Source organism: Oenanthe melanoleuca, chromosome 2 (genome assembly GCF_029582105.1).
Source record: "Oenanthe melanoleuca isolate GR-GAL-2019-014 chromosome 2, OMel1.0, whole genome shotgun sequence".
Classification (NCBI taxonomy): Eukaryota; Metazoa; Chordata; class Aves; order Passeriformes; family Muscicapidae; genus Oenanthe; species Oenanthe melanoleuca.
Genome location: NC_079335.1, coordinates 94,272,801 through 94,299,515, shown reverse-complemented (window position 1 = coordinate 94,299,515; position 26,715 = coordinate 94,272,801). Strand labels below are relative to the sequence as shown.

The window sequence follows — 26,715 nt, the reverse complement described above, 5'->3', positions numbered from 1 at the left end:
TCATCCCCACATCAATTGAACAAGGGCGATTTTCCTTGCAACTCCAGTGTTTGTAATCTTTTTTTAACTAAGACTTTTTAATTGTCTTTTACAGTAGTAGCCAGTTTTAATAGAAAAAGGTTTTTTTTTCTGTTCTGGTGATCTTTCTGCCTGGGGTCAGCGCTGGGACACATTGTGGGCTGGGTGGGAAGAAAACCTTGCCTCAGCACAAGGCTTGCATGGAGATGTTTCCAGGAGGAGCACACAAAGTGGGACAAGAGAGAGATGCAGGTCATTGGGACAAGAACAAGCGTAGGCAAAGTCAAGGGCCAAAGGCCAAAAAAATCACTTTATATCCCAGGAGTATCCCCAGTTGAAACTGCCTTTTCTCAGGGACATGGGACAGCCGTGCCCACCAGGCCTTTGTGACACAAGGTAGCATCATGCAGAGAGGCCATTGTGACGCAGGCCAGTGTCATGGCTGTGGGGGCTATAAAAGCCTGCAGTGGGTGGCCACTCCCAGGAGAGCAGCAGCAGCTCTTTAGGAGGCAGCAGCTCTCCTGTGTACCCATGGTCAGTGTCTGGCAGGAAATCTCTCAGGATGTCAAAGCAGCAGAAGGCGAATGCCCAGGGCCAGCTCCGTGAGTGGCAGCCTCTGCTGTACAAACGGCATGGGCCAGCAGAAAGGCAGGGCAATCGCCTGTCAGCCGTGCAAGCCACACGTGGTGTGCCGCTCTGCACTGGGAGCCAGCTGGCTTGGAGGCAGCTGGGCCAAGCTGAGATAGAGGAAATCATCAGGGTGCAGGAAGGGCATGGCGTCTACACCTGCAGCAAGCTGTTGAAAGGCCTGAGCCCATATCTGCGTGAGAGCAGGCCAGTGGCGTCCAACTGGAGGAACTCCAAATGGTTAAGTGCCCGCCGAGACAGAGAGGGAATTCCTCGGCCAGCCCAGCAAGCTGCGCGTGGCAAGCAGCTGTGCCCAGATGATGATGAGGAGGCCATGCTGCACCGTCTGCGAAAAAGGAGAGAGGATGTGCAGGAGCTGAGAGAAAAATTCTATGATGAGAGGCTTAGAGCCATCTTCTCCTCCCTGGAGAAAGACCAACAAAGCCGCACCGAGTCCAAGTGCATCCTCCAGGATCCACCAAGCCCCAGCCTGGAGGCAGCAGCAGCCCCCTCAGAGCAGCACAGCTCTTGCAGCGTGGCCAAAGGCGCCACAGCAGCAGAGACACCAAAGCTGTCTGAGCTTGTGTCTCTTGACCAGGTGTTGGCTGAGCTGGGCCTTGCCTCTGGTGACTCACTGTCCTGCGACGCTCTAGTCAAGGAGCTTCTGGAAAACTGGGACCCAGAAGAGCTCCCTGACAAAGGAGCAGCAGGAGAGAGGGACAGTGAGCCACAGAACGCCTTCCTTCTTCCACCACAAGACACAGAAGGATGTGTCGCCAGGGACGAGCCAAGGGTCACCCCAGAATTTGCTGCAGGCTCCCAGGGCATACACAACACGGCGGGCTTGACCGAAGTCTCATCAGGAGAGGCACAAAACAAAGGAGATGTGTTGGCACCCCTGTGCTCTGCCTCTGGCAAGTCACCAGCCTGTGATGCTCTTCTGAACGATCTCCTGGAAAAGTGGGAGGAAGAAGAGCTTCAGGACAGAGCAGAGGCAGGCCTGAGGGACAGCGAGCCCGAAAGCGTGTTGCGTCTCCCACTGCAAGAAGAGGAGGAAGAGACAGCACCTTCTCCTCTGGACAGCAGTCCCTCTGAGGAGGGGCACAGCGAGCCTCTCCCCACGCCACTGCCCGCAGACACCAAGCTGGGGGCGGTTTGCGCCTCTCCTGCCGATGCCGCAGCCAAGCCAGACCCAGCAGGGATGCAGGCTGTCTGTGCCCAGGCCATCCCTTCCCAGGAAAAGCCCTGTGAGGATGGTGCTCCGCCAGGGCCTTTCCCGGTGCCCGCCCAGGCCCTGGCAGGCAGTGTTCCTGCTGGCCCCACTGCCATGGCCCCTGTCCCGCAGCCCCCGGCCCCACGGCCATGGCGCTCCGTCGCCAAGGCGGCCCGGCGGGCTCTGCGCCGCCTTTTCTCCTTCAGCTGCCTCAGGGGGCAGCCAGAGGAGTGAGCCCTGCTCCTGGTGTCAAGACAACACCGACTCACCCTGAAAATTCCAGATCCTTATTTTTTCCATGTTTCCTTCCCACCCTCATCTTTTCCACCCATATCTCTCCACCCCACATTTCCTGTTCAATAAAATCCTCATTTTTAACTTTGATAGATGGTCTCCTTGGAACCTTAATTCAGGCAGAGGCATCTCGCACTAATTGCCTCTCAACAGGGGCACACATCTGCACACAGCACTCGAGCTGTGACCTCCCCGGTGCCCAGCACACAGGGAGCCATTGGCCTCATTCTCCACGTGGGCACACACCAGCTCAAGCTTGGCCACTCTTGACCAGCACCATCTGAGTGTTTCCCGCTGTTCAACCTTCCACCCAATCTGCCCCCCGCCTGGAGCATTGTAGGGGCTTCTTGGGACACACAGGCAGGACCATGTCTTCCTCTTCTTGTATCTCATCCTGCTGGCATCACATCAACAATCCTGCCTGTCCACATCCTCCTGCAGAGCCTTGCTACCCTCTGGCACATTGACACTTCCACCTGCTTTGGTGTCATCCCAAATTTCCGAATGAGGGTGTGCTCGATGCCCTTGGCCACATGGGCAGGAGAAACCCTGGGAACAGGAGCAGGCCTGGGCAAAGGGAAACAGTCAGTGACAGGACACCAGCTGGGTGCGGCAGCATTGCCCAGCACTCTCTGCTCACAGCCATCCTGACAGTTCTTAACCCAGCAAAGAGTGTCCCTGCCCATGACCAGGGCTGACGACTTATCCACCACTGTGCTGTGAGAGATGGAGTTAAAGGCGCGCCTCAAGCCCAGGGAGACTCCATCCACTGCTTTTCGCTCAGACCCGACGTAGCTCATCCACACCTCACAAGACATTTCTTAAGCAATCACATACTTCTATGAACCTTGGTAACATCTTTTAACACCAATCATTAATTGCTTTACTTTTATTGACTTTGCCAAAATTGGTCACTTTTGATCAAGCATATAAAACTCCACAAACTTACATTGATGCATCTGAAGCTTCTAATAAACTCTATAACAGGATTTACTGCTGAACATTAAAATCTTTTACTTTCTTACTTAGCATATTGCTTTGATTACATAATGCATATTTCTGTTGGTTTAAGACGTCTCTTTCCTTAAACTATCAACTCATGTACTTGTTTTATGTCTGCTCCATTTTCACTGTGCTCATTCTCTAAGCTTCCTCCAAGGCCTCCAGGGAAACACTGCATCCATTCTCTACCTGTATGCACAAGGCCCGGAGAGTTCTGTGTACTTGCAATTCCCACTCACATGGGCTGGGCCTGATCCCTGGCATGTCCTCCGTGGGCCATGTGATCCCCCTCCCATGATCTGCTCCAGAGCCTTGCTGTGCCCAAGGCCAGGCTGACAGCCCTGCAGCTCCCCTCATGCTCCCCGCAGCCCTTCTTGGCCGTGGCACTCACACTGGCACCTCCAGGCATCTGGGACCACCCTGGCTGGCCAGGAATGACCACAATAAAGGATGGGACAGTGGCCCAGCGAGCTCTTCCATGGGCACCCTCAGCACCCCTGGGGTACTCCGAGTGTAAGAGTCCATCTAAAAGCCTCTCATTTGTTCTGACCAACGACCCTCGTCCGAGGCCTAAAGAACTGCAGTTTAAAGGCGCTGGCCACGGATGAGAGGAATGCCAAGTGACTGTTCTCAGGTGGTGCCCATTTCAACCAGGGCCGGTTTCTTGGACTGGTTTATGGCTAGTTAATGCTCCCACAGGTGTGAGAGCAATGAACTGGTCACAAGGACTGTTAGTGTGCCTGGAGCTTGCCATGGTGCACTGCTCTCGCACAGGCTACCTGCTGTAGCGTCCTGTTTCCACCTGGTTCTTGGAGCAACGATCTCCACATACAATAGTCCATAAATCTTCCCACCTCTTGGCCAGAAGCCACTTGCTTTTGGAAAAGACTATAAAAGACATCCTCAAAATAAAGACCCTGAGATCTCCCCGGACGGCAACAGACATCTATTGGCTGGTTCCACAAGGATCGTCTGCCCGTCTTGGTAGCTATAATCCCAAACTCTCTCTTTCTCTCTCTCTCTCTCTCTCTCTCTCTTTTTTATTTCCTGTCCCTCTATGGCATTTGGTTGGCACTAAATAAAGGTGCATTTTTTCAAAAGTAAACTGGTTTTGTCCCCTGCTGTGTCTTTTGTGCTCTGAGATCCCTAAAAGAACCTATCAGGACTCCGCATGTGGTGTGGACCCTGACACCGGGCCAGCCCCACAGACTTGTCAGTGTCTAAGTGGCTCCACAGGTCACTGGCGACTTCCCCCCGGGATTGCAGGGGCTCTGGTCTGCTCCCCTCCCTGTGTGCCAGATCCGGGGAATGCTTGTCCTCCAGATAACCCATCTGGCTGTTGAAGGATGAGGCAAAGAAGGCATTCCGTACCTCAGCCTTTTCCTCATTATAATATTTGACCATCCTTCCCTCACCCCCACATCAATTGAACAAGGGCAATTTTCCTTGGAACTCCAGTGTTTGTAATCTTTTTTTAACTAAGACTTTTTAATTGTCTTTTACAGTAGTAGCCAGTTTAAATAGAAAAAGATTTTTTTTCCGTTCTGGTGATCTTTCTGACTGGGGTCAGCGCTGGGACACATTGTGGGCTGGGTGGGAAGAGAACTTTGCCTCAGCACAAGGCTTGCATGCAGATGTCTACAGGAGCAATATACAAGGTGGGACAAGAGAGAGATGCAGGTCATTGGGACAAGAACAAGTGTAGGCAAAGTCAAGGGCCAAAGGCCAAAAAAATCACTTTATATCCCAGGAGCAACCCCAGTTGAAACTGCCTTTCCTCAGGGACATGGGGCAGCCGTGCCCAGCAGGCCTTTGTGACACAAGGTGGCATCATGCACAGAGGCCATTGTGACGCAGGCCAGTGTCATGGCTGTGGGGGCTATAAAAGCCTGCAGTGGGTGGCCACTCCCAGGAGAGCAGCAGCAGTTCTCTGAGGAGGCAGCCACTTCTCAGGAGGCAGCAGCTTTCCTGTGTACCTGTGGTTAGTGTGTGAGAGGAAAATTACAAGATGTCAAAGCAGCAGAAGGCAAACGCCCAGGGCCAGCCCCGTGAGTGGCAGCCTCTGCTGTACAAACGGCACGGGCCAGCAGAAAGGCAGGGCAATCCCTGTCAGCCGTGCAAGCCACACCTGGTGTGCTGCTTTGCACTGGGAGCCAGCTGGCTTGGGAGTACCTGGGAGAATATGAGAGAGTGGAGATCACCAATGTGCAGAAAGGACACGGTGTCTACACCTGCAGTGACCTGCTGAAAGGCCTCAGCCCATATCTGTGTGAGAGCAGGCCAGTGGTGTCCAACTGGAGGAACTCCAAATGGTTAAGTGCCCGCCGAGACAGAGAGGGAATTCCTCGGCCAGCCCAGCAAGCTGCGCGTGGCAAGCAGCTGTGCCCAGATGATGATGAGGAGGCCATGCTGCATCGCCTGCGTAAAAGGAGAGAGGAGGTGCAGGAGCTGAGAGAAAAATTCTATGATGACAGGCTTAGAGCCATCTTCTTCTCTCTGGAGAAAAAACAAGAAAGCTCCAACAGCTCCAGGTGCATCCTCCAGGATCCACCGAGCCCTAGCCTGGAGGCAGCAGCAGCCCCCTCAGAGCAGCACGGCTCTTGCAGCGTCGCCAAAGGCGCCACAGCAGCAGAGACACCAAAGCTGTCTGAGCTTGTGTCTCTTGACCAGGTCTTGGCTGAGCTGGGCCTTGCCTCTGGTGACTCACTGTCCTGCGATGGTCTCGTCAAGGAGCTTCTGGAAAACTGGGACCCAGAAGAGCTTCCTGACACAGGAGCAGGTGGAGAGAGGGACAATGAGCCACAGAACGCCTTCCTTCATCCACCCCAAGACACAGAAGGATGTGTCACCAGGGACAAGCCATGGGCCACCCCAGAACTTGCCGCAGGCTCCCAGGGGACGCACAACATGGCCGGCATGACCAAAGTCACAGCAGGAGATCCACAAAACAAAGGAGATATGTTGGCACACCTGTGCTCTGCCTCTGGCAATTCACCAGCCTGTGATGCTCTTCTGAACGATCTCCTGGAAAAGTGGGAGGAAGAAGGGCTCAAGAATAGATCAACAGCAGGCCTGAGGGACAGCGAGCCCGAGAGCGTGTTGTCTCTCCCACTGCAAGAAGAGGAGGAAGAGACAGCACCTTCTCCTCTGGACAGCAGTCCCTCTGAGGAGGGGCACAGCGAGCCTCTCCCCACGCCACTGCCCGCAGACACCAAGCTGGGGGCGGTTTGCGCCTCTCCTGCCGATGCCGCAGCCGAGCCAGACCCAGCAGGGATGCAGGCTGTCTGTGCCCAGGCCGTCCCTTCCCAGGAAAAGCCCTGTGAGGATGGGGCGCAGGCAGGGCCTTTCCCGGTGCCCGCCCAGGCCCTGGCAGGCAGTGTTCCTGCTGGCCCCGCTGCCATGGCCCCTGTCCCGCAGCCCCCGGCCCCACGGCCATGGCGCTCCGTCGCCAAGGCGGCCCGGCGGGCTCTGCGCCGCCTTTTCTCCTTCGGCTGCCTCAGGGGGCAGCCAGAGGAGTGAGCCCGGCTGCCGGCACCAGGACCATGCCCTAAGGTGCCAGCTAACCCTGAAAATTCCAGATCCTGATTTTGCCCTCTTTGCTTCTCACCCTCATCTTTCCCATTCTTGTCTCTCTCCTCCATATTACTGTTCAATAAAATCCTTGTTGTTAACTTTGATGGATGGCCTCCTTGGCACCTTAATTCAGGCAGAGGCATCTCTCACTAATTGCATCTCAACAGGGGCACACATCTGCACACAGCACTCGAGCTGTGACTTCCCTGGTGCCCAGCACACAGGGACAGTCACCACCCTGGTCCTGCTGGCCACACTAGTGCTGACACAGAAGGCCACAGGGCTGCTGGCCTCCTTGCTTTCCTGGGCACACACCAGCTCAAGTTTGGCCACTCTTGGCCAGCACCACCAGTGGCTTTCCTGCTGTGCAGCCTTTCAGCCGTACTGCCCACAGCCTGGAGCACTGTAGGGGCTTGTTGTGACACATGGGCTGGGCTGCCCCATGGTCTTATTATATCTCATCCTGCTGGCATCGCTCCATCCACCCTTCCTGTCTACATCCCCTGAAAAGCCTTGCTATCGTCCAGAAAATTGACACTTCCACCCAACTTCATGTAATCCCAAATTTCCTACTGAGGGTGTGCTTGGTGCCCTTGGCCACATCAGCAGGAGAGACCCTGGGAACAGGAGCAGGCCTGGGCACAGGGAAACAGCCAGTGACCAGACACCAGCTGGATGCGGCACCATTCCCCAGCAGTCTCTGCACACGGCCATCCTGACAGTTCTTATCCCAGCAAAGAGTGTCCCTGCCCAAGCCCTGGGCTGATGGCTTCTCCACCACTGTGCTGTGGGAGATGGAGTTAAAGGCTCGGCTCAAGCCCAGGGAGACTCCATCCACTGCTTTTCCCTCAGACCCGAGGTGGCTCATCCACACCTTAAAGGACATCGCTTTGATCAGGCAGATCCTGCCTTTCCTAAACTCGCATTTCTTGGGAGATACAAATCACGAGAAACGGGGAAACTGAGAGAATTTTTTGATGATCCCTCATAGCATTAGTCTCACAGAAGGGTGAGAAATTAAAGATATTTCATTAAATGCTCTAAAATCAGAAGCAGCCTAATACCTTGTTACAATGCCTAATGTTCGTTTTTTCACCAATTGCATACTTCTTTAAAACTTGGTATCATCTTTTTACACAAAATATTAATTGCTTTACTTTGTGTGCCTTTGCCACAATCTATCACTTTTGATCAAGCATGGAACACTTCACAAACCCACATTGATACATCGCAAATTTCTAATTATAACAGGTTTCACTGCTGAGTCTTAAAATCTTTTACTTTCTTACTTAGCATATTGCTTTGATTACATAATGCATATTTCTGTTGGTTTAAGACGTCTCTTTCCTTAAACTATCAACTCATGTACTTCTTTTCTGTCTGCTCCATTTTCACTGTCCTCATTCTCTAAGCTTCCTCCAAGGCCTGCAGTGAAACACTGCATCCATTCTCTACCTGTATGCACAAGGCCCGGAGAGTTCTGTGTATTTGCAATTCCCACTCACATGGGCTGGGCCTGATCCCTGGCATGTCCTCCGTGGGCCGTGTGATCCCCCTCCCATGACCTGCTCCAGAGCCTTGCTGTGCCCGAGGTCAGGCTGACAGCCCTGCAGCTCCCCTCACGCTTCCCGCAGCCCTTCTTGGCCGTGGCACTCACACTGGCACCTCCAGGCATCTGGGACCACCCTGGCTGGCCAGGAATGACCACAATAAAGGATGGGACAGTGGCCCAGCGAGCTCTTCCATGGGCACCCTCAGCACCCCTGGGGCAGTCCGGGACAGCCCCACAGACACAGGTCACTGACGACTTCCCCCAGGATTGCAGGGGCTCTGGCCTGATTCCCTCCCTGTGTGCCAGATCCACGGAATGTTTGTCCTCCAGATAACCCATCTGGCTGTTGAAGGATGAGGCAAAGAAGGCATTCCGTACCTCAGCCTTTTCCTCATTATAATATTTGACCATCCTTCCCTCATCCCCACATCAATTGAACAAGGGCGATTTTCCTTGCAACTCCAGTGTTTGTAATCTTTTTTTAACTAAGACTTTTTAATTGTCTTTTACAGTAGTAGCCAGTTTAAATACAAAAAGACTTTTTTTCCATTCTGGTGATCTTTCTGACTGGGGTCAGCTCTGGGACACATTATGGGCTGGGTGGGAAGAACACGTTCGCTCAACAAAAGGCTTGTGTGGAGATGTTTCCAGGAGGAGCACACAAGGTGGGACAAGAGAGAGATGCAGGTCATTGGGACAAGAATAAGCGTAGGCAAAGTCAAGGGCCAAAGGGTAAAAAAAATAATTTATATCCCAGGAGCAACCCCAGTTGAAACCACCTGTCCTTTAGGTCATGGGGTGGCCATGCCCACCAGGCCTTTGTGACACAAGGTGGCATCATGCACAGAGGCCATTGTGACGCAGACCAGTGTCATGGCTGTGGTGGCTATAAAAGCCTGCAGTGGGTGGCCACTCCCAGGAGAGCAGCAGGAGCTCTCTGAGGAGTCAGCAGCTTCTCAGGAGGCAGCAGCTATCCTGTGTTCCCGTGGTCAGTGTCTGAGAGAAAAATTACAAGATGTCGAAGCAGCAGAAGGCGAACGCCCAGGGCCAGCCCCGTGAGTGGCAGCCTCTGCTGTACAAACGGCACGGGCCAGCAGAAAGGCAGGGCAATCGCCTGTCAGCCGTGCAAGCCACACCTGGTGTGCCGCTCTGCACTGGGAGCCAGCTGGCTTGGGAGTACCTGGGAGAATATGAGAGAGTGGAGATCACCAATGTGCAGAAAGGACACGGCACCTACACCTGCAGCGACCTGCTGAAAGGCCTCAGCCCATATTTGCGTGAGTGCAGGCCAGTGGTGTCCAACTGGAGGAACTCCAAATGGTTAAGTGCCCGCCGAGACAGAGAGGGAATTCCTCGGCCAGCCCAGCAAGCTGCGCGTGGCAAGCAGCTGTGCCCAGATGATGATGAGGAGGCCATGCTGCATCGCCTGCGTAAAAGGAGAGAGGAGGTGCAGGAGCTGAGAGAAAAATTCTATGATGACAGGCTTAGAGCCATCTTTTCCTCCCTGGAGGAAAACCAAGAAAGCCCCACCGATTCCAAGTGCATCCTCCAGGATCCACCAAGCCCCAGCCTGGAGGCAGCAGCAGCCCCCTCAGATCAGCACAGCTCTTGCAGCGTGGCCAAAGGCACCGCAGCAGAGACACCAAAGCTGTCTGAGCTTGTGTCTCTTGATCAGGTGTTGGCTGAGCTGGGCCTTGCCTCTGGTGACTCACTGTCCTGCGACGCTCTAGTCAAGGAGCTTCTGGAAAACTGGGACCCAGAAGAGCTCCCTGAGAGAGAAGCAGCAGGAGAGATGGACAATGAGCCACAGAATTCACCACAAGTCACAGAAGGATGTGTCATCAGAGACGAGTCATGGGCCACCCCAGAAGTTGCTGCAGGCTCCCAGGGGACGCACAGTACAGCGGGCTTGACCGAAGTCTCATCAGGAAAGGCAGAAAACAATGCAGACTTGTTGGCACACCAGTACTCTGCCTCTGGCAATTCACCAGCCTGTGATGCTCTTCTGAACGATCTCCTGGAAAAGTGGGAAGAAGAAGAGCTCCAGGACAGAGCAGAGGCAGGCCTGAGGGACAGCGAGCCCGAGAGCGTGTTGTGTCTCCCACTGCAAGAAGAGGAGGAAGAGACAGCACCTTCTCCTCTGGACAGCAGTCCCTCTGAGGAGGGGCACAGCGAGCCTCTCCCCACGCCACTGCCCGCAGACACCAAGCTGGGGGCGGTTTGCGCCTCTCCTGCCGATGCCGCAGCCGAGCCAGACCCAGCAGGGATGCAGGCTGTCTGTGCCCAGGCCGTCCCTTCCCAGGAAAAGCCCTGTGAGGATGGGGCGCAGGCAGGGCCTTTCCCGGTGCCCGCCCAGGCCCTGGCAGGCAGTGTTCCTGCTGGCCCCGCTGCCATGGCCCCTGTCCCGCAGCCCCCGGCCCCACGGCCATGGCGCTCCGTCGCCAAGGCGGCCCGGCGGGCTTTGCGCCGCCTTTTCTCCTTCGGCTGCCTCAGGGGGCAGCCAGAGGAGTGAGCCCGGCTGCCGGCACCAGGACCATGCCCTAAGGTGCCAGCTAAACCTGAAAATTCCAGATCCTGATTTTGCCCTCTTTCCTTCCCACCCTCATCTTTCCCACCCATATCTCTCCACCCCACATTTCCTGTTCAATAAAGTCCTTGTTGTTAACTTTGATGGATGGTCTCATTGGCATCTTAATTCGGCAGAGGCCTCTGGCACTACTTGCATCTCAACATGGGCACACATCTGCACACAGCACTTGAGCTGTGACCTCCCCGGTGCCCAGCACACAGGGACGGTCACCACCCTGGTCCTGCTGGCCACACTAGTGCTGACACAGAAGGCCACGGGGCTGCTGGCCTCCTTGCCTACCTGGGCACACACCAGCTCAAGTTTGGCCACTCTTGGCCAGCACCACCGGAACCTTTCCCGCTGTGCAGCCTTCCAGCTGCTCTTCCCCCAGCCTGGAGCACTGTAGGGAGTTTTTGGGACACACAGACCGGACCATGCTTGGTTTTCTGTATCTCATCCTGCTGGCATCACACCATCTTTCCTGCCTTTCCACATGCCCCTGCATACAAAAGCCTCACAAGGTCCTTTCCACATCCTCAAGCATCCACCAAGCCTCACTCTGGAGCCAGCTTCAGGCCTCTCCTACGTGACCAAAGGCATCACAGGAGAGACACCAAAGCTGTCTGATCTTGTGTCTCTTGACCAGGTACTGGCCTAGCTGTTGGCTCTGATAACTCGCTGTCCTGTGACACTTCCATCAAGGAGCTACTGCACACCTCTGATCAAGAAGAGCTCCCTGACAGAGAAGTGGCAGGAGAGAGGGTTAGGAAGCCAACGAGTACCTTCCTTCTCCCACTGCAAGACAAAGAAGGATGTGTCGTCGGGGATGGGCCACATCCTAACCATTGCTTCATATTTTACAATTTCATTGGGTTATTTTGTCATAATCCTACAAACTGAATTTGTAGAAAACTCTTTGAATTTAAAAAATTGGTTCACAATTCTATTTCACTCCTAAATAAGTCCTTTTATATAATACTGGGTTATTAATATACTGCTTCCTCACAGCTGGAGATAATTGTCAAAAAAGGACTGGCTGAAGCCTGCGGGCTGTCACTTGCAACGTGCCATTTTTGCAGTGAGACAACAAGGCAAGTGTTAGTGAAAGACAACATATGCTTTGTGAGTATAGTCAGAAAGAAGGTGAAGCCCTGTGCTTCCAATGTGTGGTGTGTGTTATCACATATTAACACGAGCATCTATATATGTTAGGTTGACTAAAAAAGCATGCAAATAAAAAAACCCATCTATATATTAGTGGATATGTCCCTAATGAAAAACTGGGATTCAAGCACTTTCAAGAAGCATTACCCTTGAGCTGTGGGAGAAACTGAGAAACAGTTAGGCTTCTCATGTTCGTGTCACACAGGTACATTGTTTTTTCTTCTACATGCTTCAAATTTTTATTCTGCTGCATTTATGGCTTTGAAATGAGTAAAAAGCTGTGCATTAGTTTAAATGCACAGAGGTTTAAAATTCCACTTTCAAATTACAATACAGAATAAATATTATATTCAAGTTAATGAATATTTAAGTAATTTTAAAATAGTTTGTATAAGAGCAGCTGAGCTATTTTTTAGAGAGATTGTATGATGAAAATTTCAGTCTTTAGCTATGCAAATATTTCTCCTTAAGCCTTCTTGGGCTGAAAATGAGCAAAATTTGAAGACAAACAACTTTAACTGTCCTTTATTTTCACCTATGTACATGACTGTGCTTCTACTTTGAAGGTTTGGCAATGATGATGAAAAGTCAAGACATTATTCTAATGTTCATGTATTTATTTATTCATCAATCCCAGTTCAGCATTTGTGTAATACTTCCTTATGTCTAAATTAATGTATTTTTAATACTTTACATACATGGAAGCAAGATTACCTATAGGAAACAGCTCTTTTCCCCCTAGTTTTAAACTATGAGTCTCAGCATGTTCTCACAGAACCACTGTCATATATTCAGTATAGGAAGGCATGTGAGAGATCATGCAATGAGTATATGTATAGGGAAAGACCTTCCATTAAATTCCTGAGCCAAGTTCAGTAGCTTACCATGAGTTGTTCAATGTTCAATACATTACAAGGGGCTCATCTGGAATTAAATCTGGCCAAGCATGCCAAGGGTAACAAGAAAGACTTCTTCAAATACATCAATAACAAAAGGGAAAAAAAAGAAAATGTGGGCCTGTTACTAAATGAAGGGGGGAACCCTGGTAACAGGGAATGGCAGATCAACCTCACTGAAAAGACCAGCCCTCAGGGATCTCTGATCTAGGAGAATCAGGGTCACAAATGTTGGAACGAGGACCTTCCCTTGCTCAAGGAGGATTGGGTTACAGAACACCAAGTCAAACTTGATAACCACAGGTCCAAGCCAACAAATATCATTAAGGGACTGGAGCATCTCTTACAAGGGTAGGCAGAGGGAGAGCTCATCAGCCTCAAGATGAGACAACTGAGAGGTGACATTATCAATGTCTATAGGTATCTGAAGAGATGGTGAGAAGAGAGTGGAACCAGGCTCTTCTTGGTGGTGATAAGCAGCAAGACTAGAGGCAATGAGCAGAAACTGATGCACAGGAAGTTCCACAAGCATGAGGAAGAACTTCTTAACTGTATGGGTGACCACACATTGCAATAGATTGATCAGAGATGGTGTGGAGCCTCCCTTGCAGAAGACATTGAAGAACCATCTGCACACAGTCCTTTGCTATATACTCTATGATGACCCTGCTTGAGTAGGGAGGTTGGGCCTGATGATCTGCTGTGGTCCCTTTCAACTTCATTCTGCATTTCTGTGATGCTGTGACTGTTTATTAGTGCAGAAACTTACAGAAGGAGACTTTGTCACCACAATCTGAAAACATCCACGTTATTGCCAGGTGAAAGAAAAAAAAGAATTGCAACTGCAGCCTGAAAGCTGAAGTACAACCATTTGTGTGGCTTAGCCAGACTAACAAAAAAGCAGCAACAAACTAATTGCTTTTCAGAACATGAACAGCTCCTACAAAAAGAGGTTGGGACTGGCTGCCCAGGAAATCAAACTCATTTCTTTATCCAGACATAATACAGCATTTGTAGTTCAATTTTTTTTTCCCATCACTCTGCTTAGTCATAACCTACAATGAGTTTGGTTCAGCAGCTGTTGTAAATTAGCTCAGTCTCTGCACCTGCACATTCCTTGAGTATTCCCATGAAAATCAACATGCTGTTGCATTTTGCAGGGCTTAACCAGACGCTCCAATGCCAATGACTTATTTCACAAACCACAAGATGTAAAGTACTGGACCGTCTCTGTGCTGGAGTGGGGTCACGCAGTCCTTGCAGTCTGTAGCAGATAAGCATTTCTGTCTTCATTAAAAGACAGAAGTGGAGAAGAAATCTTTAGTCAGTACACTGGAATTTGTATAAATGTTGTTAGATAGCTGAAAAAACCACCAGGGAAATTACCAATTCACGTGGAACTCAGTTATAGTAGTATCTGTTTTGACAGTGCAAGGGGAAAAAAAAGCCTAGAACTTTAAACCAGCCTTTGGCAGACAAATAATCGGAATATATAGATTGCATGCATGGAACGGTTGAAATGTTGTCAGCATCTTTCACTTCTTAAAATTTTATTTTGTTTTTCATTAAAAATCAAAGTAAGTACTATCAGCAGTGAATTTCCCCAGAAAGAACAAGTGAAAATCCAGGAAATAACTATTTTCGCCCTATCCACTCATTACTGCTAACATGCTAGACTGTCAAAACCAGCCTGATAAGACAAAGGTTCACAAGCCTAGAATGTGTCACTGATGAACAAGTCCAAAGAGCACTCCCTATACTGCATGAAGCATTGTTTCTGATAACATAAGAGAACAGCAATATTTTTTTCCTCTTTTAAAAATTGCTTGTATTAAACAAGACAAGAATTAAAACAAGCTGAAAATTTGGTTTATGGAAACATTAGTCAATTCAGGTTCCAAAGTCTGAACCTTAATTACATGCACCACTAAATCTCTATGTGTTTCACAGCAGCTCAGAAATAAGTTACCTGCATATATTAAGAGCAATAACCTCAGAAACACAATATGCAGCACTTCTATTATGTTCAGACAATTGTTATATAGCCTCTCTGAAGATATGATTGTAGCTAGGTGAGGGGACATGTGTATTAAAGTAAGTAGCTGTATTGATAAAAGTACTAATATTAAAAAGGTTTTCTGACCAGGCATTGGAGGTCCAGATGTTCAAAATCCTGCTCTCATGAGAAAACAAAGCACTTCTGTACCATAATTATTCCCAAAATCTGCCTGAGGGGGAAGGGTGGGGGGGGAAGTAAAACCATAACACGAAAAATCCACACCACATCTTCGGAAATGAACGTATCAAATTTTACTCCTGAGATCTTAGAATCAGTTTTAATAATCTAGATGCATCTATAATGTACCTGTTGTGCATGTACCCACTTATACACCCACACAGTCAGGCACATTTTTAGGTATGGTCAAACGTATAATCCACAATTAATTTATATCCACCTGAGACATTTTATAAAGCCCTTGAGTAGGATAACATGTGCAGGTAACTATATAACCAATGGAACTTTCTGCTTGAGAACCTTCTCCTCAGCAGGAGAACAATTATTCTTCTGCATGATGAAAATCTAACATCATCATCCATTGGAGCATAATAGGAGTTCAAACCCTGGAAATGTACACGTGACATTCTGAATCTCATCTAGTAAATCAGTAGATGGATGGGATTGAGGAAAGGAGATATACCAGGCAAAAACTACAATAAATTTCTTCTTACTCTTCTCTGTGGTGGTGCTCACTGAAACATGTATCAAATATTTAATGTGTGATTCCTTTTTAAACTAATGTGCACACAAAGGAAGCCCAAGTACTTGTTTCTAAATAAGGCTTATTTTCCATTTTTGCTGTTAACACTTGGAAGCCAGCCTATCAAAATACATTATTAACCATGCTATCTTGTTTTAGTGGACAAGGCATGGCACTTAGTATGAATCTGACAATGTTTTCAGATGAGACTCTCATAGATGTTTTCATCTTAATGTGAAAACAGTGATAAATCATTTTTCTCAGAGTGCAGTATCTATGTAGAAACTGCACAAAGAACTTCTTCACTTCTCATCTAATTAAAGTAAATTCCATCCCCAAGTTATCATCTCAAAATGGACAAGACAAAATGCATTTGTCGGGAGGAAAAAAAACTTGGATAGTTTATTGCCAATATTTTGAAGAAAACACAGAGTTAAGTCAGTAGAAATCAAGCTGATACACTTTCTGATGTGGAAATGAGAGAAGAGGGTTTATAGTTTTCACTGATTTGGTAAGGCTTTTAGTGGCTGGTTATGGTTTAACCCCAGCTGACAACTTAAGTACTACACAGATGCTCACTCACTCTCCTCACTCTTGATCTCCTCAGTAGGATGGGGAGAAGAATTAGTATAAAGGTAGAAGTTTTGGATTGAGATAAGAATGCTTTAATAATTGAAGCAAGATATAAAATAATAAAATGAAAAGAAGAGCAGGAAATAAAGAAACCAGACCCAAGAGAAATAAGTAATGCCATTGCTCATCACCAATGGACTGATGTCATGCCTATTACAAAGCAGTGATCAGCAGCTCCTGGTTAACTCCTTCCAGTTTATATATTGAACATTATGTTCTTTGGTGTGGAATATCCATTTGGCCAGTTTGCATCAGCTGTCCTGGCTCTGCTCCTTCACAGGTTTTTGCAGACCTCCTCTGTGTGTTACCAACATTGTTCTCATACTAAATCCAAAACATAGCACTGTACCAGCTACTAAGAAGAAAACTAACTCTATCCCAGCCAAAACCAGCACATGGTTCAAGTGTTATTCGCACTAAAAGTGAGAGATTTCTCTTGAGAAAACATCCTGTTGCCAGGAGATAGGTGATTCCCTCCTAGGGCAAATTCTTTCAGCAAATGTGCCTCAGCCCTTCCATTTGATAGATTTTTAACAAAATGCCTTAGGATTCACTCTTCATCATTTGCAAGGGAGACACCTTAAGAAGTGTGAGATTTTGAAGGCTGGAAGCTTATCCAGGACTTCGGTCACATCACCTGCCCTCTATGGATGTCCCCAACTAAAAGCTTGTTCTCATATTAACTGCAAAGATAAGGTCAGTTACTAACGATTTTATTCTTTCTACCTCTTTCCTCCTTACCTCCCACTCCTCCCCAATGTCTGACTGCTAAATCAAAGGATTAAAATAACTCATTATCAATTCAAGCAAATCTGAGACACAGCTAAGACATAGGAGGTCTGAATTAGTCATGGAAATGCTTCATCTTAGGGTTATTTAAATGACCAGATTTCCGTAATTACCCAGTACTGAAAATTGCCAAGAAGTTACTATGGTTCATACACTATAAATGCTTGATGGAAAAAAAATTAATGACCTATCTATCCACTTGCATATGAGGAAGAACATCTTTACTCTACTTTACACACTGCAATAGATTGACCAGAGAGAGTGTGGAGTCTCCCTTGCAGAAGATATTGAAGAACCATCTGCACCCAATCCTTTTCCATGTACTCTAAGATGACCCTGCTTGAGCAGGGAAGTTGGGCCAATGACCCACTGTGGTTTCTTCCAGCTTTATTCATTCTGTGATAACATCCTTACTCAGACAACCAGCTTTGAGAGAGCACTGATGCTCCATTCCAATAAAGATCTCTTCAGTGTGCCTAACAGCACTCAAGGATGAGATTAATCCCAGCACAGAGTTTTCCTCACAGGAAGTAAAAACTTTAAGATTACTTAGAATAAGACTTTCAAGGCAATAATATTTCAAAAGTGACAGTGAATTTTTTTAAGCTACAGAGGTGTCAGCATAAGCAACCCTGATGATTACCAACTAAATTTGGGGGAAAGCACACTTTTCCACTTATTTTGTAAGTAACAGCATTACATTTATGGTTTCATCTATTGTGCCCCACACTAGCATAAATATATTTCTCCAAGAATATATTAACCAAATGCTGAAGCAAACTGGAACTAGGAAGCACATACATAGATGAGAAAGAATAAGAAAATGGGAAAGGAATGGAAAATACCTCTGCCTATGAGTTTCCTGCCTTATTGCCTGAAGCAGAAAAAACAAAATCATTCTGAAGATTAGGGAGGTCTTGATATTCTGGCCATGTGGTTTGTATCAGATGTCAACCTTTCTTAATCAGAATACAATCTCTTTTGAAGAAACCACATTGCTATTTTTTCAGAGCCCATTAGGATGTTTTTCAGGGCCAAAGTCATATTTCCAAGACCCTTTGGTTACATTTCTTGCTGAGACATACTACTTCTTTAGCATAAGTACATTTGAAGTAGAATGAGTTACACACAGTTATAATACTGCGTGGATTTAGTCTTCTTGGCTTCACTTGCTTAGCCTGAGTAGCTGGATTTGGTGAAGCTTTAGGCCTCAAGCTGTGAAGTTACATCAAGATATGCTTTCAGCTGGGACAGTTAATATTCTGTGTTATTTTTCTAGTAGCAGCTGTAGTGCTATGTCTTGACTTTAGTATGAGAAGAGTATAGGTAACACAATGTTTTGGGTGTTGCTAAGTAATGTTTATCCTGCATCTGGGGTTTTTTTAATTTCCTAGGCTCTGCCAGCTACCAAATGCACCAGAATCACAAACTGGAAGATAAGGAAACTAGAGCGACCAGGAGAAGATGCAACTTGACAAGTTATGAAGAGTTAATGGCCTGCCTGCATGGTCACTTGAGAAATAACTCAATAAGATATTAGAAGACCCCAAAACAAAAATCACTGTTGGACTGAGGAGTGCATTCAAGGCACATGAAGAGCAGGTGAGGAACAGGTAAGTAAGTCAAAAGGGTATAATTTTCCATGGATTTCTATGTTCTGGGTCCCTCTCTGGAGGCAGCCAGCTTGAGCTGACCTGCTGCAGGAAACCTACTGTTGGAAGCACACCTGAGAGTGTGTGTGAGCAAGGAATCAAAAGAGGGACCCAGAGCTCTATGGAGCTTCCTGCTGTAGAGGGACTCTGAACCTTGCAGTTTAACTCTGGGGTGGCATGTGTATGTAACTCCCTGAAGAGTGTGAGAATGTTTGAGCTTCTCCTTTAGTATTTCATTTTCTGCTTTGTACTTTATGTTATGTTTATGTTATGTTATGTTTATGTAGCATTAACAGATACTTAGGGGGAAGAAATTCATTCATTCATGATGGACAGATAAAATATCAGGACTCATTTTTCTTGGCTTTTATCTACAATAAGGTCACTGTAAAAGAAGCATTAGCATCTTAATAGAAAATTAAACTGTAAAATTAACCAACATGCAGCTAAATAAAAAGAGTAACACATGCAATTCTGTGTTACTGATGGAATAAAGATCCATGACTGTGGACTCTAATATTTATGGAAAATTCATGCCATGTAAACTAAGACAGATTATATATCTGACAAATTTTGTAACAATGAATTGGTCTTTAGTGAGTCTTTAGAAGTGCCAGATTGCCTGCACTAGTTGAATTCACCCAAGAGGATGAACCTAACCTAGGAGGAGATTGCCAAGAGGTACTTAAGATGCTCCTTTCCCTTTTAATTCCAGGAAGCTGAAGGTGCTGAGTATCTCCTAGAAATACACGACAATCCACAGCTGGCAGTCTCCAGGACAACTGGGAGTCTCAACAGTCAAATCAAACTGACCTCATGACTGAGGTCTCAGAAGCTTAAAAAAAAAAAAAAAAAAAAAACAAAAACAAAAACAAAAACAAAAAAAAAAAAAAAAAAACAAAAAAAAAAAAAAAAAAAAAAAAAAACATAAAAAGCAAAATCAACTCACGACCGGAAAGTTCAGAGCTTTGGCTTCCTCTCTAGTTTTTCCTCCTGCTGACTACCTCTCCAGTCACTGCATAGCAAGCTATCTGCTGGTTACTTAAGTAAGCTATTTACTGTTTACAAAGAGAACTAGACAGCAGAATGATAAAATGCCTGAGTTCAGATTAAATATCCCACTTCTCTGGTGTTGCTGTGATTAATCTACAACACATTCAGTAGCTCAGCTGCAATTCAGGTTAGAACTAATGAAGTTAGGGTTGTCTAGATAGCTGTGAAACTTCCAAGTTTATGAGGAAAATTATACTTATATATTATTGCTACAAAAGCATTCAAGTTAACTCAATTAACAGAATGATTAATGTAAAAGTCACTGTCTGTCATTTCTAGTTACACTTTTAGGCTGGCTCAGACTGTAGCTCAGCTCTTTCTCATTACGTTTTCTTATGTACCTCATTTATTTTCTTACATATATTTGATTTTCCTTCTGAACAGGTCTGCATTCAGAGGAAATTGTTTACATTCTCTGCAAGCTACAAGGGACAGTAGTGTTTCTCCTGTCTAGCTGCTGCTATTATCATGTAGATATTCTTATGTGATAACACTCCCCAAATAGAAACAAAAGGAAGACGTAAAAGCAAGTAATAAATAATTTAAATTCAGACACCCTCAGAGCCCAGTGATGTAGGAAGCACAAAGATTGTTTTTAAAAAACATATCAAAAGCAAAAAGAAAACCTACAACTCTCAAATGTGAGAACTGAAGGTGGAAACATAAGCTAAATCATCAGTTTATGCACATTGCTGGAATTACCAACTCAAGAGATGTTACTTAAAACCATTACTTAAAACCAGACTTTAAGTGAACTGCTGTCCCACCACTTTTTGCACAAGTATGTGCAATTTTCCATTTAGCATCATACTTAATCACCCAGCAGGTGGAAAATTCAAGGCAGAACCTTACTAGCCATCTAGGTTTCCCTAGGTGCTGCCAGTGTGTGCTTCCTAGAGAGAAATAACAGTTAGCCCATTGTGCTACATTGCCCTTTGGGCCAGCAGTCAGCACCCATTGGGCAAGGTTATCAGGAACAGCTGCTCAGCAGTTGCCATATGCCTGGAGTGGCCTCTTGGCCTCTGCAGAGCTCACATCATTTCAGAAATCAGAAGGTCATGAAACCATTTGCAAGGATGCACACCATCAGGCAGGCAGCTGACATGTGTAACAGTAAGAGAAAAAAACAGAAAGGTCAAAATCCCACACGGCACAAAACTTTGCCCTGTAATGGTATGTTTAAACAAACTGACATATTTTATTCTTTGTACATCATCAACACAAGAATGTATTGGACTTGTAGAACATATTTACATCTCTCTTCAGAGGCTTACAGTCTCCCACAGAAAAGAGATGTTGAATATGTCACTAATATTCACAATTATGCACACAGAAAAGATACCTAAATAAGACACAGTACTCAATGCAATGCATTGACAATTCAAGCAGACCAAGACACCCACAAATACACACAAATACAGTTCAATCATTCATTCTGGAAACAATTTTCTTGCAGCAGCTGAAGGCCTGTGGCCAGAGATATGTTCATAATTAATTAACAGTCATGGCAGCAGCAAGGAAAATGGAGAGAAAAGTAGAACTGCAAACAAAACTACAGTGTCAGACCCATATTTGGAAAAAAACCCTGGGAGCATATTTACTTTCTCCCTTTTCTTGTGTCTTACATTATCCAATGCCCTCTTACACAGATCAGCACAGAAATCTCCAAATCAGTATTTTTCACTAAACTCTCACAGCTTAAACCCATCCTGTCTGTGGCTCAAGCAACCACACTTCAGTTTCTTGTGGCTGTGACACACAAGCAGACATGCAGCCTGTCCTGTCACTGCTGCATTAGAGCAATAATCTTCAGCAAAGGGAATTAGCAAACAGGAGTGGTGCCTATGATGCCTTAGCTGATCAAAGCATCACATTGGCTCATCTGCCAGCACACTCAAGGGCTCCAAAGCAAGAAAATTTATCTGTCAAAGACCCCCATTGAGCCTGCCTCCTACAAGAAAGGAGTAACTACATCTGGAGGCTGCAATATGGACCCTTAATCAACAAGATTCATATTTTCCTTCAGTCAACTGAAATGGTACAGATTATTAGTAACTCTACAAGTCTGCCATTCGTTTTGTTATCACAGAATTAGCAAGCAATACAAGTTAGAACCAGCAGATCTTGCAAAGAAACTATGTGATGTTTATTAGGATTTCACCTTCAGTGACAAAAATTTCTGTCCTTATTCAAAGAGAAGTACCACTAACATCAGAGGGGAGGACTACCATTAACAGCAAAGGAGATTGGGAACAGAAAGAGCACAAGATGGTCCTTCAAAGGAGGAAACAATCAGGAGAATGGCATTTCCCCAGGAAAAAAAAAAAAAGAAAAAAACCACCAACCCAATAACAGGAAAATCCTCTTTCAAACCCCCTAACAAAAAGAGAAGGATGACTCACAAATACCTTCCAGTCCTCTGCGATTTACTCTTACCTCTGTGATGTTTTCTTATATTTTCTCCTGCAGGAAAAGAACAAAATGAGAACAACTGAGATGTGAAGCTTAACAGACAAGGAGGAAAAAGGAGAGGGACAGAAATCAGGAATGATTCAGTGAAGTCACTTCTGCCATAAGATTGGCCCAAACCTGATGTAGCCATTCCCTTCTACTAACCTCAGTGTGGCCACTTGAGGTTACATTGAGGAGAAAAAATTGTGTTTGCTTGTATACACATACTGCCCTTTCTTGTGAAAAAGGCTTGTTGTAACTAGGAAAAAATTATTCTAAATGACTCAACTGGAAGTCCAAGTGTCAGAAACTTACTTGTATTTACTTGCTGTAATGTTTACATCTCTCATTCAACACATAAGTAAGATGAGACCTATTAAGATCCCATTAACATGAAGTGATGGAATGTATCCAACCATATTATCTGTGGTCACTCAGTGAAAAACCCTAGTGGTTTAACAGCAGACTCTCTCTAAAAAGAAAGTCTAGATCCTAGAAAGTTCTCTACTCAAGCAAATTCCACAGAGCCAGGTACAAATTCCACAGCTACCACAGAGCTTCACTTTGTGGCACCTATCTTGAGACCTTACAGACCTTGACCCAGGACTAGGAATGGCAAGAGCAGATGAGCATATAGGACCTCTTCTTTACCCCAATGCTGGCACCACACCAATTACAGCAAAGGCTGTAAACCTCTTACTCTTCTTAGCATGGTGGATTTTGTCTTCAACAGCAGGCAATGACACAGGCTGCCAATGCACAGAGTAAGGCAGTACACAAAAAGGCAATACACCCCTTCCTGCACAGCTATCTATATGGCTATGCAGCTACCTGCAGGGGGGTACCAGCACTGTGTGCTGTCTGTGAGCTGCTGTTTATACAGCTGTTTCCAAAGGCTTTGCACTGAGGCTGGCAAAGCAGGGCATTAATTTACTTGAACTCAGCTCTGCTTTTATGTTCTAAAGTAAAACTAACGGTATTTAAACTTCACAAGTAGCGACTGAAACAAGTTTCAATGTGGACTGTAATTTAGCAACACACTAAGAGATATTCCCAACATTTTCAATAGATAAGTAATATTGCTAAAATAGGCATATGGCTATTAGCATCAAGTATACTCCTTGATTTCTGATACTACTGCATGTGGAAAATTGCAGCTAGGGTGGGCCTAGAAAGCCCAAACAAAGAGTAACTTTCCTTACAAATAAGAGCCATGGCAAAAAGGAATGTAGCGCTATTTTCTACTTAACAAGACCCATGAATAATGTCTCCTGACTGTAAAATATTTCAGCCAACAAATATCTTTACAAATTGTACTTGTGGTTGTACCCACTTCTGTATTCTGACCATGTTGGAATCATAAAAATACTGAACAGCTATTTTAAAAAATATTTCATTTGCAATTTACTTTGTGAAAAATTATTTAACTTGAAATTATGCAGAAAAGTAATAGAGCAAATATCCATAGCAGTATCAAGTTTATAGCTTATTGACATTAAGAATGTTGACACATAAAATCAGAAACCCAAATGGACAAATCTTATTCTATGAGAATTCTTCATTTTCGTTTGAGAAAGATGTAAAGTAGAACTTTCATTTTGAAGAATGTGCATTGGGAATTTTATACTCTGACAAATACAGAACTTCATTATGTTTTCTGGCAAAAAAAAACCCTGCTGAAAAATAGCCCATCTGGTAGGCCATTCTAATCCACACAAATTAAAATATTTTATTCCCAAGAAATCCAAATTTGTTTAAGTTTTTAATTTAAATTATTTGCAAGTTATTTCTTTCCTCTGAGAGGCTCTTATGGCTCATTCCAACACTGTCAGAACTATTTTTCCCTTCCTTGATTAGCAAATTCCATATAACATTATAAAGTGTTACTCTTTCAGACATTTGAGCAAAGATAAAACTCATTAACTCCAGTCTCAGAGTGTTCTTTACATTTGATTAATAACATGACTTTTCTGATCAGTTAGACCTTTAATGTTCCTTTCATACAAGACAGTTTTTAATACTTTAGAAAGAAGTACTGTCACAGATGATAGTACTAGGAAAAAAATAATTTGCCAGTCATTGAAATTTTTAAAAAGTTATACAGTTTTTTTTTTGTTGCAGTTTTCACACCTGTAGTCCAATCACAGTTAAGGTTTGCATGCACCAAGTTAGTGACTGCTTTTCCAAGCACTGACTGAATTTGCAATTTACACTTGAAGAGCATGTAACTGAAAGAATATTTGTTTATAGATGCAATATCATACTGCATGCACATGCTTTAAAAGGAACACTATTAGCAAATTCTGATATCCAGGAAAAAAAATTATGTAGGCTTGAACTTCCAGCATTTCATAAAACAAGGTCATTTTAAAAAGATGATGTTGATAACATTTAACTGTAGTATAGTATTCAGTTTGTTCTTGGAAACACAATTTCAAGATCTATCTTCTTTATGGTTACAGACCATACTTAGACATGCCTTTAATTAAATGAGAGCACTGGAAGCAAAGGAATTAGAAAGTACTTCTTTAATACCACAGTCAGCATCAGAGACTGGCTTGAATTAGCAATCACATTAACATTAACAAGAGAAAACTGGAAGGCGTGGATTTAGGTTTGTTTGGGTTTGCAGTTTTTTGTTTGTTTTTTGAGATTGATTTGTTATGAGGGGTTTTGTTTGGTTGTTTCTTTAAAAAATAAATGTGTGGGACAAGATATCTTGATTTATGTCCCCAGGATGAGTCTTTGGAGAGAGAAACTATCTATGAAATTGTTTTTAGCAGAAGCTCTACGATAAACCTGGAAACAGGTAGATTTTCAGTCAAGCCCAAGGGACTTCTAATTTTTGAGCAAACCCAAGTTATACGTCTTTCCCAGGAGAGGAAGAATGAGAGAATTAAAGGAGGTAATGTTACAGCTTCCCATATCTGTGGGCCATCCTGTGCTCATGCCTGAAAAGAGGCTTGTTGATATTAACAAATCTGTGTAAGTTCAGTTTCTTTTCTCACTGCACACATCACACTTGGACTGCCATTCAGTTTCTGTTATTGGCTGTGGAATGTATCATTCAGAGGCTTATATTTAGCTTACACTAAAAAAAATTAATTAGAACAAAGTAGCTTTTTTTCATGCTGAAGAGAATTACCAAGTGACTCACACTAGGTAGGGCCTGTACAACCAGTGCAAACTAAAAATAACTTGACTGAACTTAATGCAGTTACACTTGCTGGAGTGTAGTATGAAATGAGTCAGTCCTAGTCTCAGAAGGCTGCTAGAGCCCAATGGAAAAAAAAAAAAAAGCAGTAAGACACTTAAAGTAGATATTTTGTGATTGAAGTGGTAGATAAGATGAAATTTTTTTACTCAGAAACCGTAAAGTTAACAAGAATGTTGAGTCAACTATTTCAGTATCTCCTCTTCTGAGGATGACTCCTTCTTGTAGCCAGAGAAATAAAGCCAGCATACTGATCCAAAATTAAATCAGGACAGATTTTTGAAGGTATTTAATCATCAATAAGATTTGGCTTACTACAGCTGTATGGCCACTCAATTTCCATTGAAATAAATAGACATAAAAAATTTCTCTTTGTGCTTTAATGTCCATCAACTTTTTCAAAGTCGTCTATTCTCTGGGTTATGTTACTAATTTTGCCATTTAGTTCCAGTGCACCCTCAGCCAGACTGTTTTTCCCTATATTTCACCTTCAGGCACTTTTCCATTAATTTGTTAGCTCTTCAGGGTTGTGGTTTTAGCTATATAGGGTTTTGCACAACAATTCATGACTTTAGCCCAAGTAACACTACATTTGAGTTTTTGCAAAAATGCTCCTGCCCTTCCTTTGCACCTAGGAACCTGGAAATGAAGAGAATGTAATATAAACACACACAAAATCTGTGCCTGCATTTGGTAGTGATGTTCTCAGGCCTTAGTCTTCTGAAAGAGTTGAGTGAGTTAGTACAACAGAGTTGATACAGAGAGAAGTGAGGACAGAGGGGTTGGGGGAATTAGGAAATTAAGTAACTCTGTCAGCCCCATAATCATACAACTCATAATATCAACTAGCTTTATGAATTGCTATTTCACTCCTACACAGACTCTGAAAAATAAACCTAAACACTTAATTATTTGTACTCATAATAGTGGTTTGGTTAATGTGGTGTTGTTCCACATTCATTCCACAGGGCTTGGTATTAATGGCATATTTTTAGAATATGGATAAACCTGTGGGTGCTGCAGAAGCAATAGGAGGATTTTAGCCTAGTTTCATCCTTGAAAATCTATACTAAAATTTGAAACTTAATAAGAATCTCATGCTCTGTTCACACTCTACTAGGGGCTATATCTGCCCTTGGAAAAAGCCTCTGCAGGCTTCTCCCTTCACAGCAGTGATCAGACTTAGGCCACCATTTGGTGGATGTGTGATTGATGGCCTAAGGTACACACATTTGAATGCAGATGACACATTTCAA

General features: G+C 45.1%; 1 protein-coding gene across 2 annotated transcripts in view; it reads right to left on the bottom strand.

Moving 5' to 3' along the window:
* Nucleotides 1–26,715, bottom strand: part of PDE1C (phosphodiesterase 1C) — a 225,034-nt gene that overhangs the window by 124,027 nt on the left and 74,292 nt on the right. For both annotated transcript variants that reach the window (XM_056485529.1, XM_056485530.1), the window contains one exon: nt 22,231–22,257. In XM_056485529.1, the coding sequence (XP_056341504.1) occupies nt 22,231–22,257 (27 nt within the window). The remainder of the gene's footprint in view (nt 1–22,230; nt 22,258–26,715) is intronic.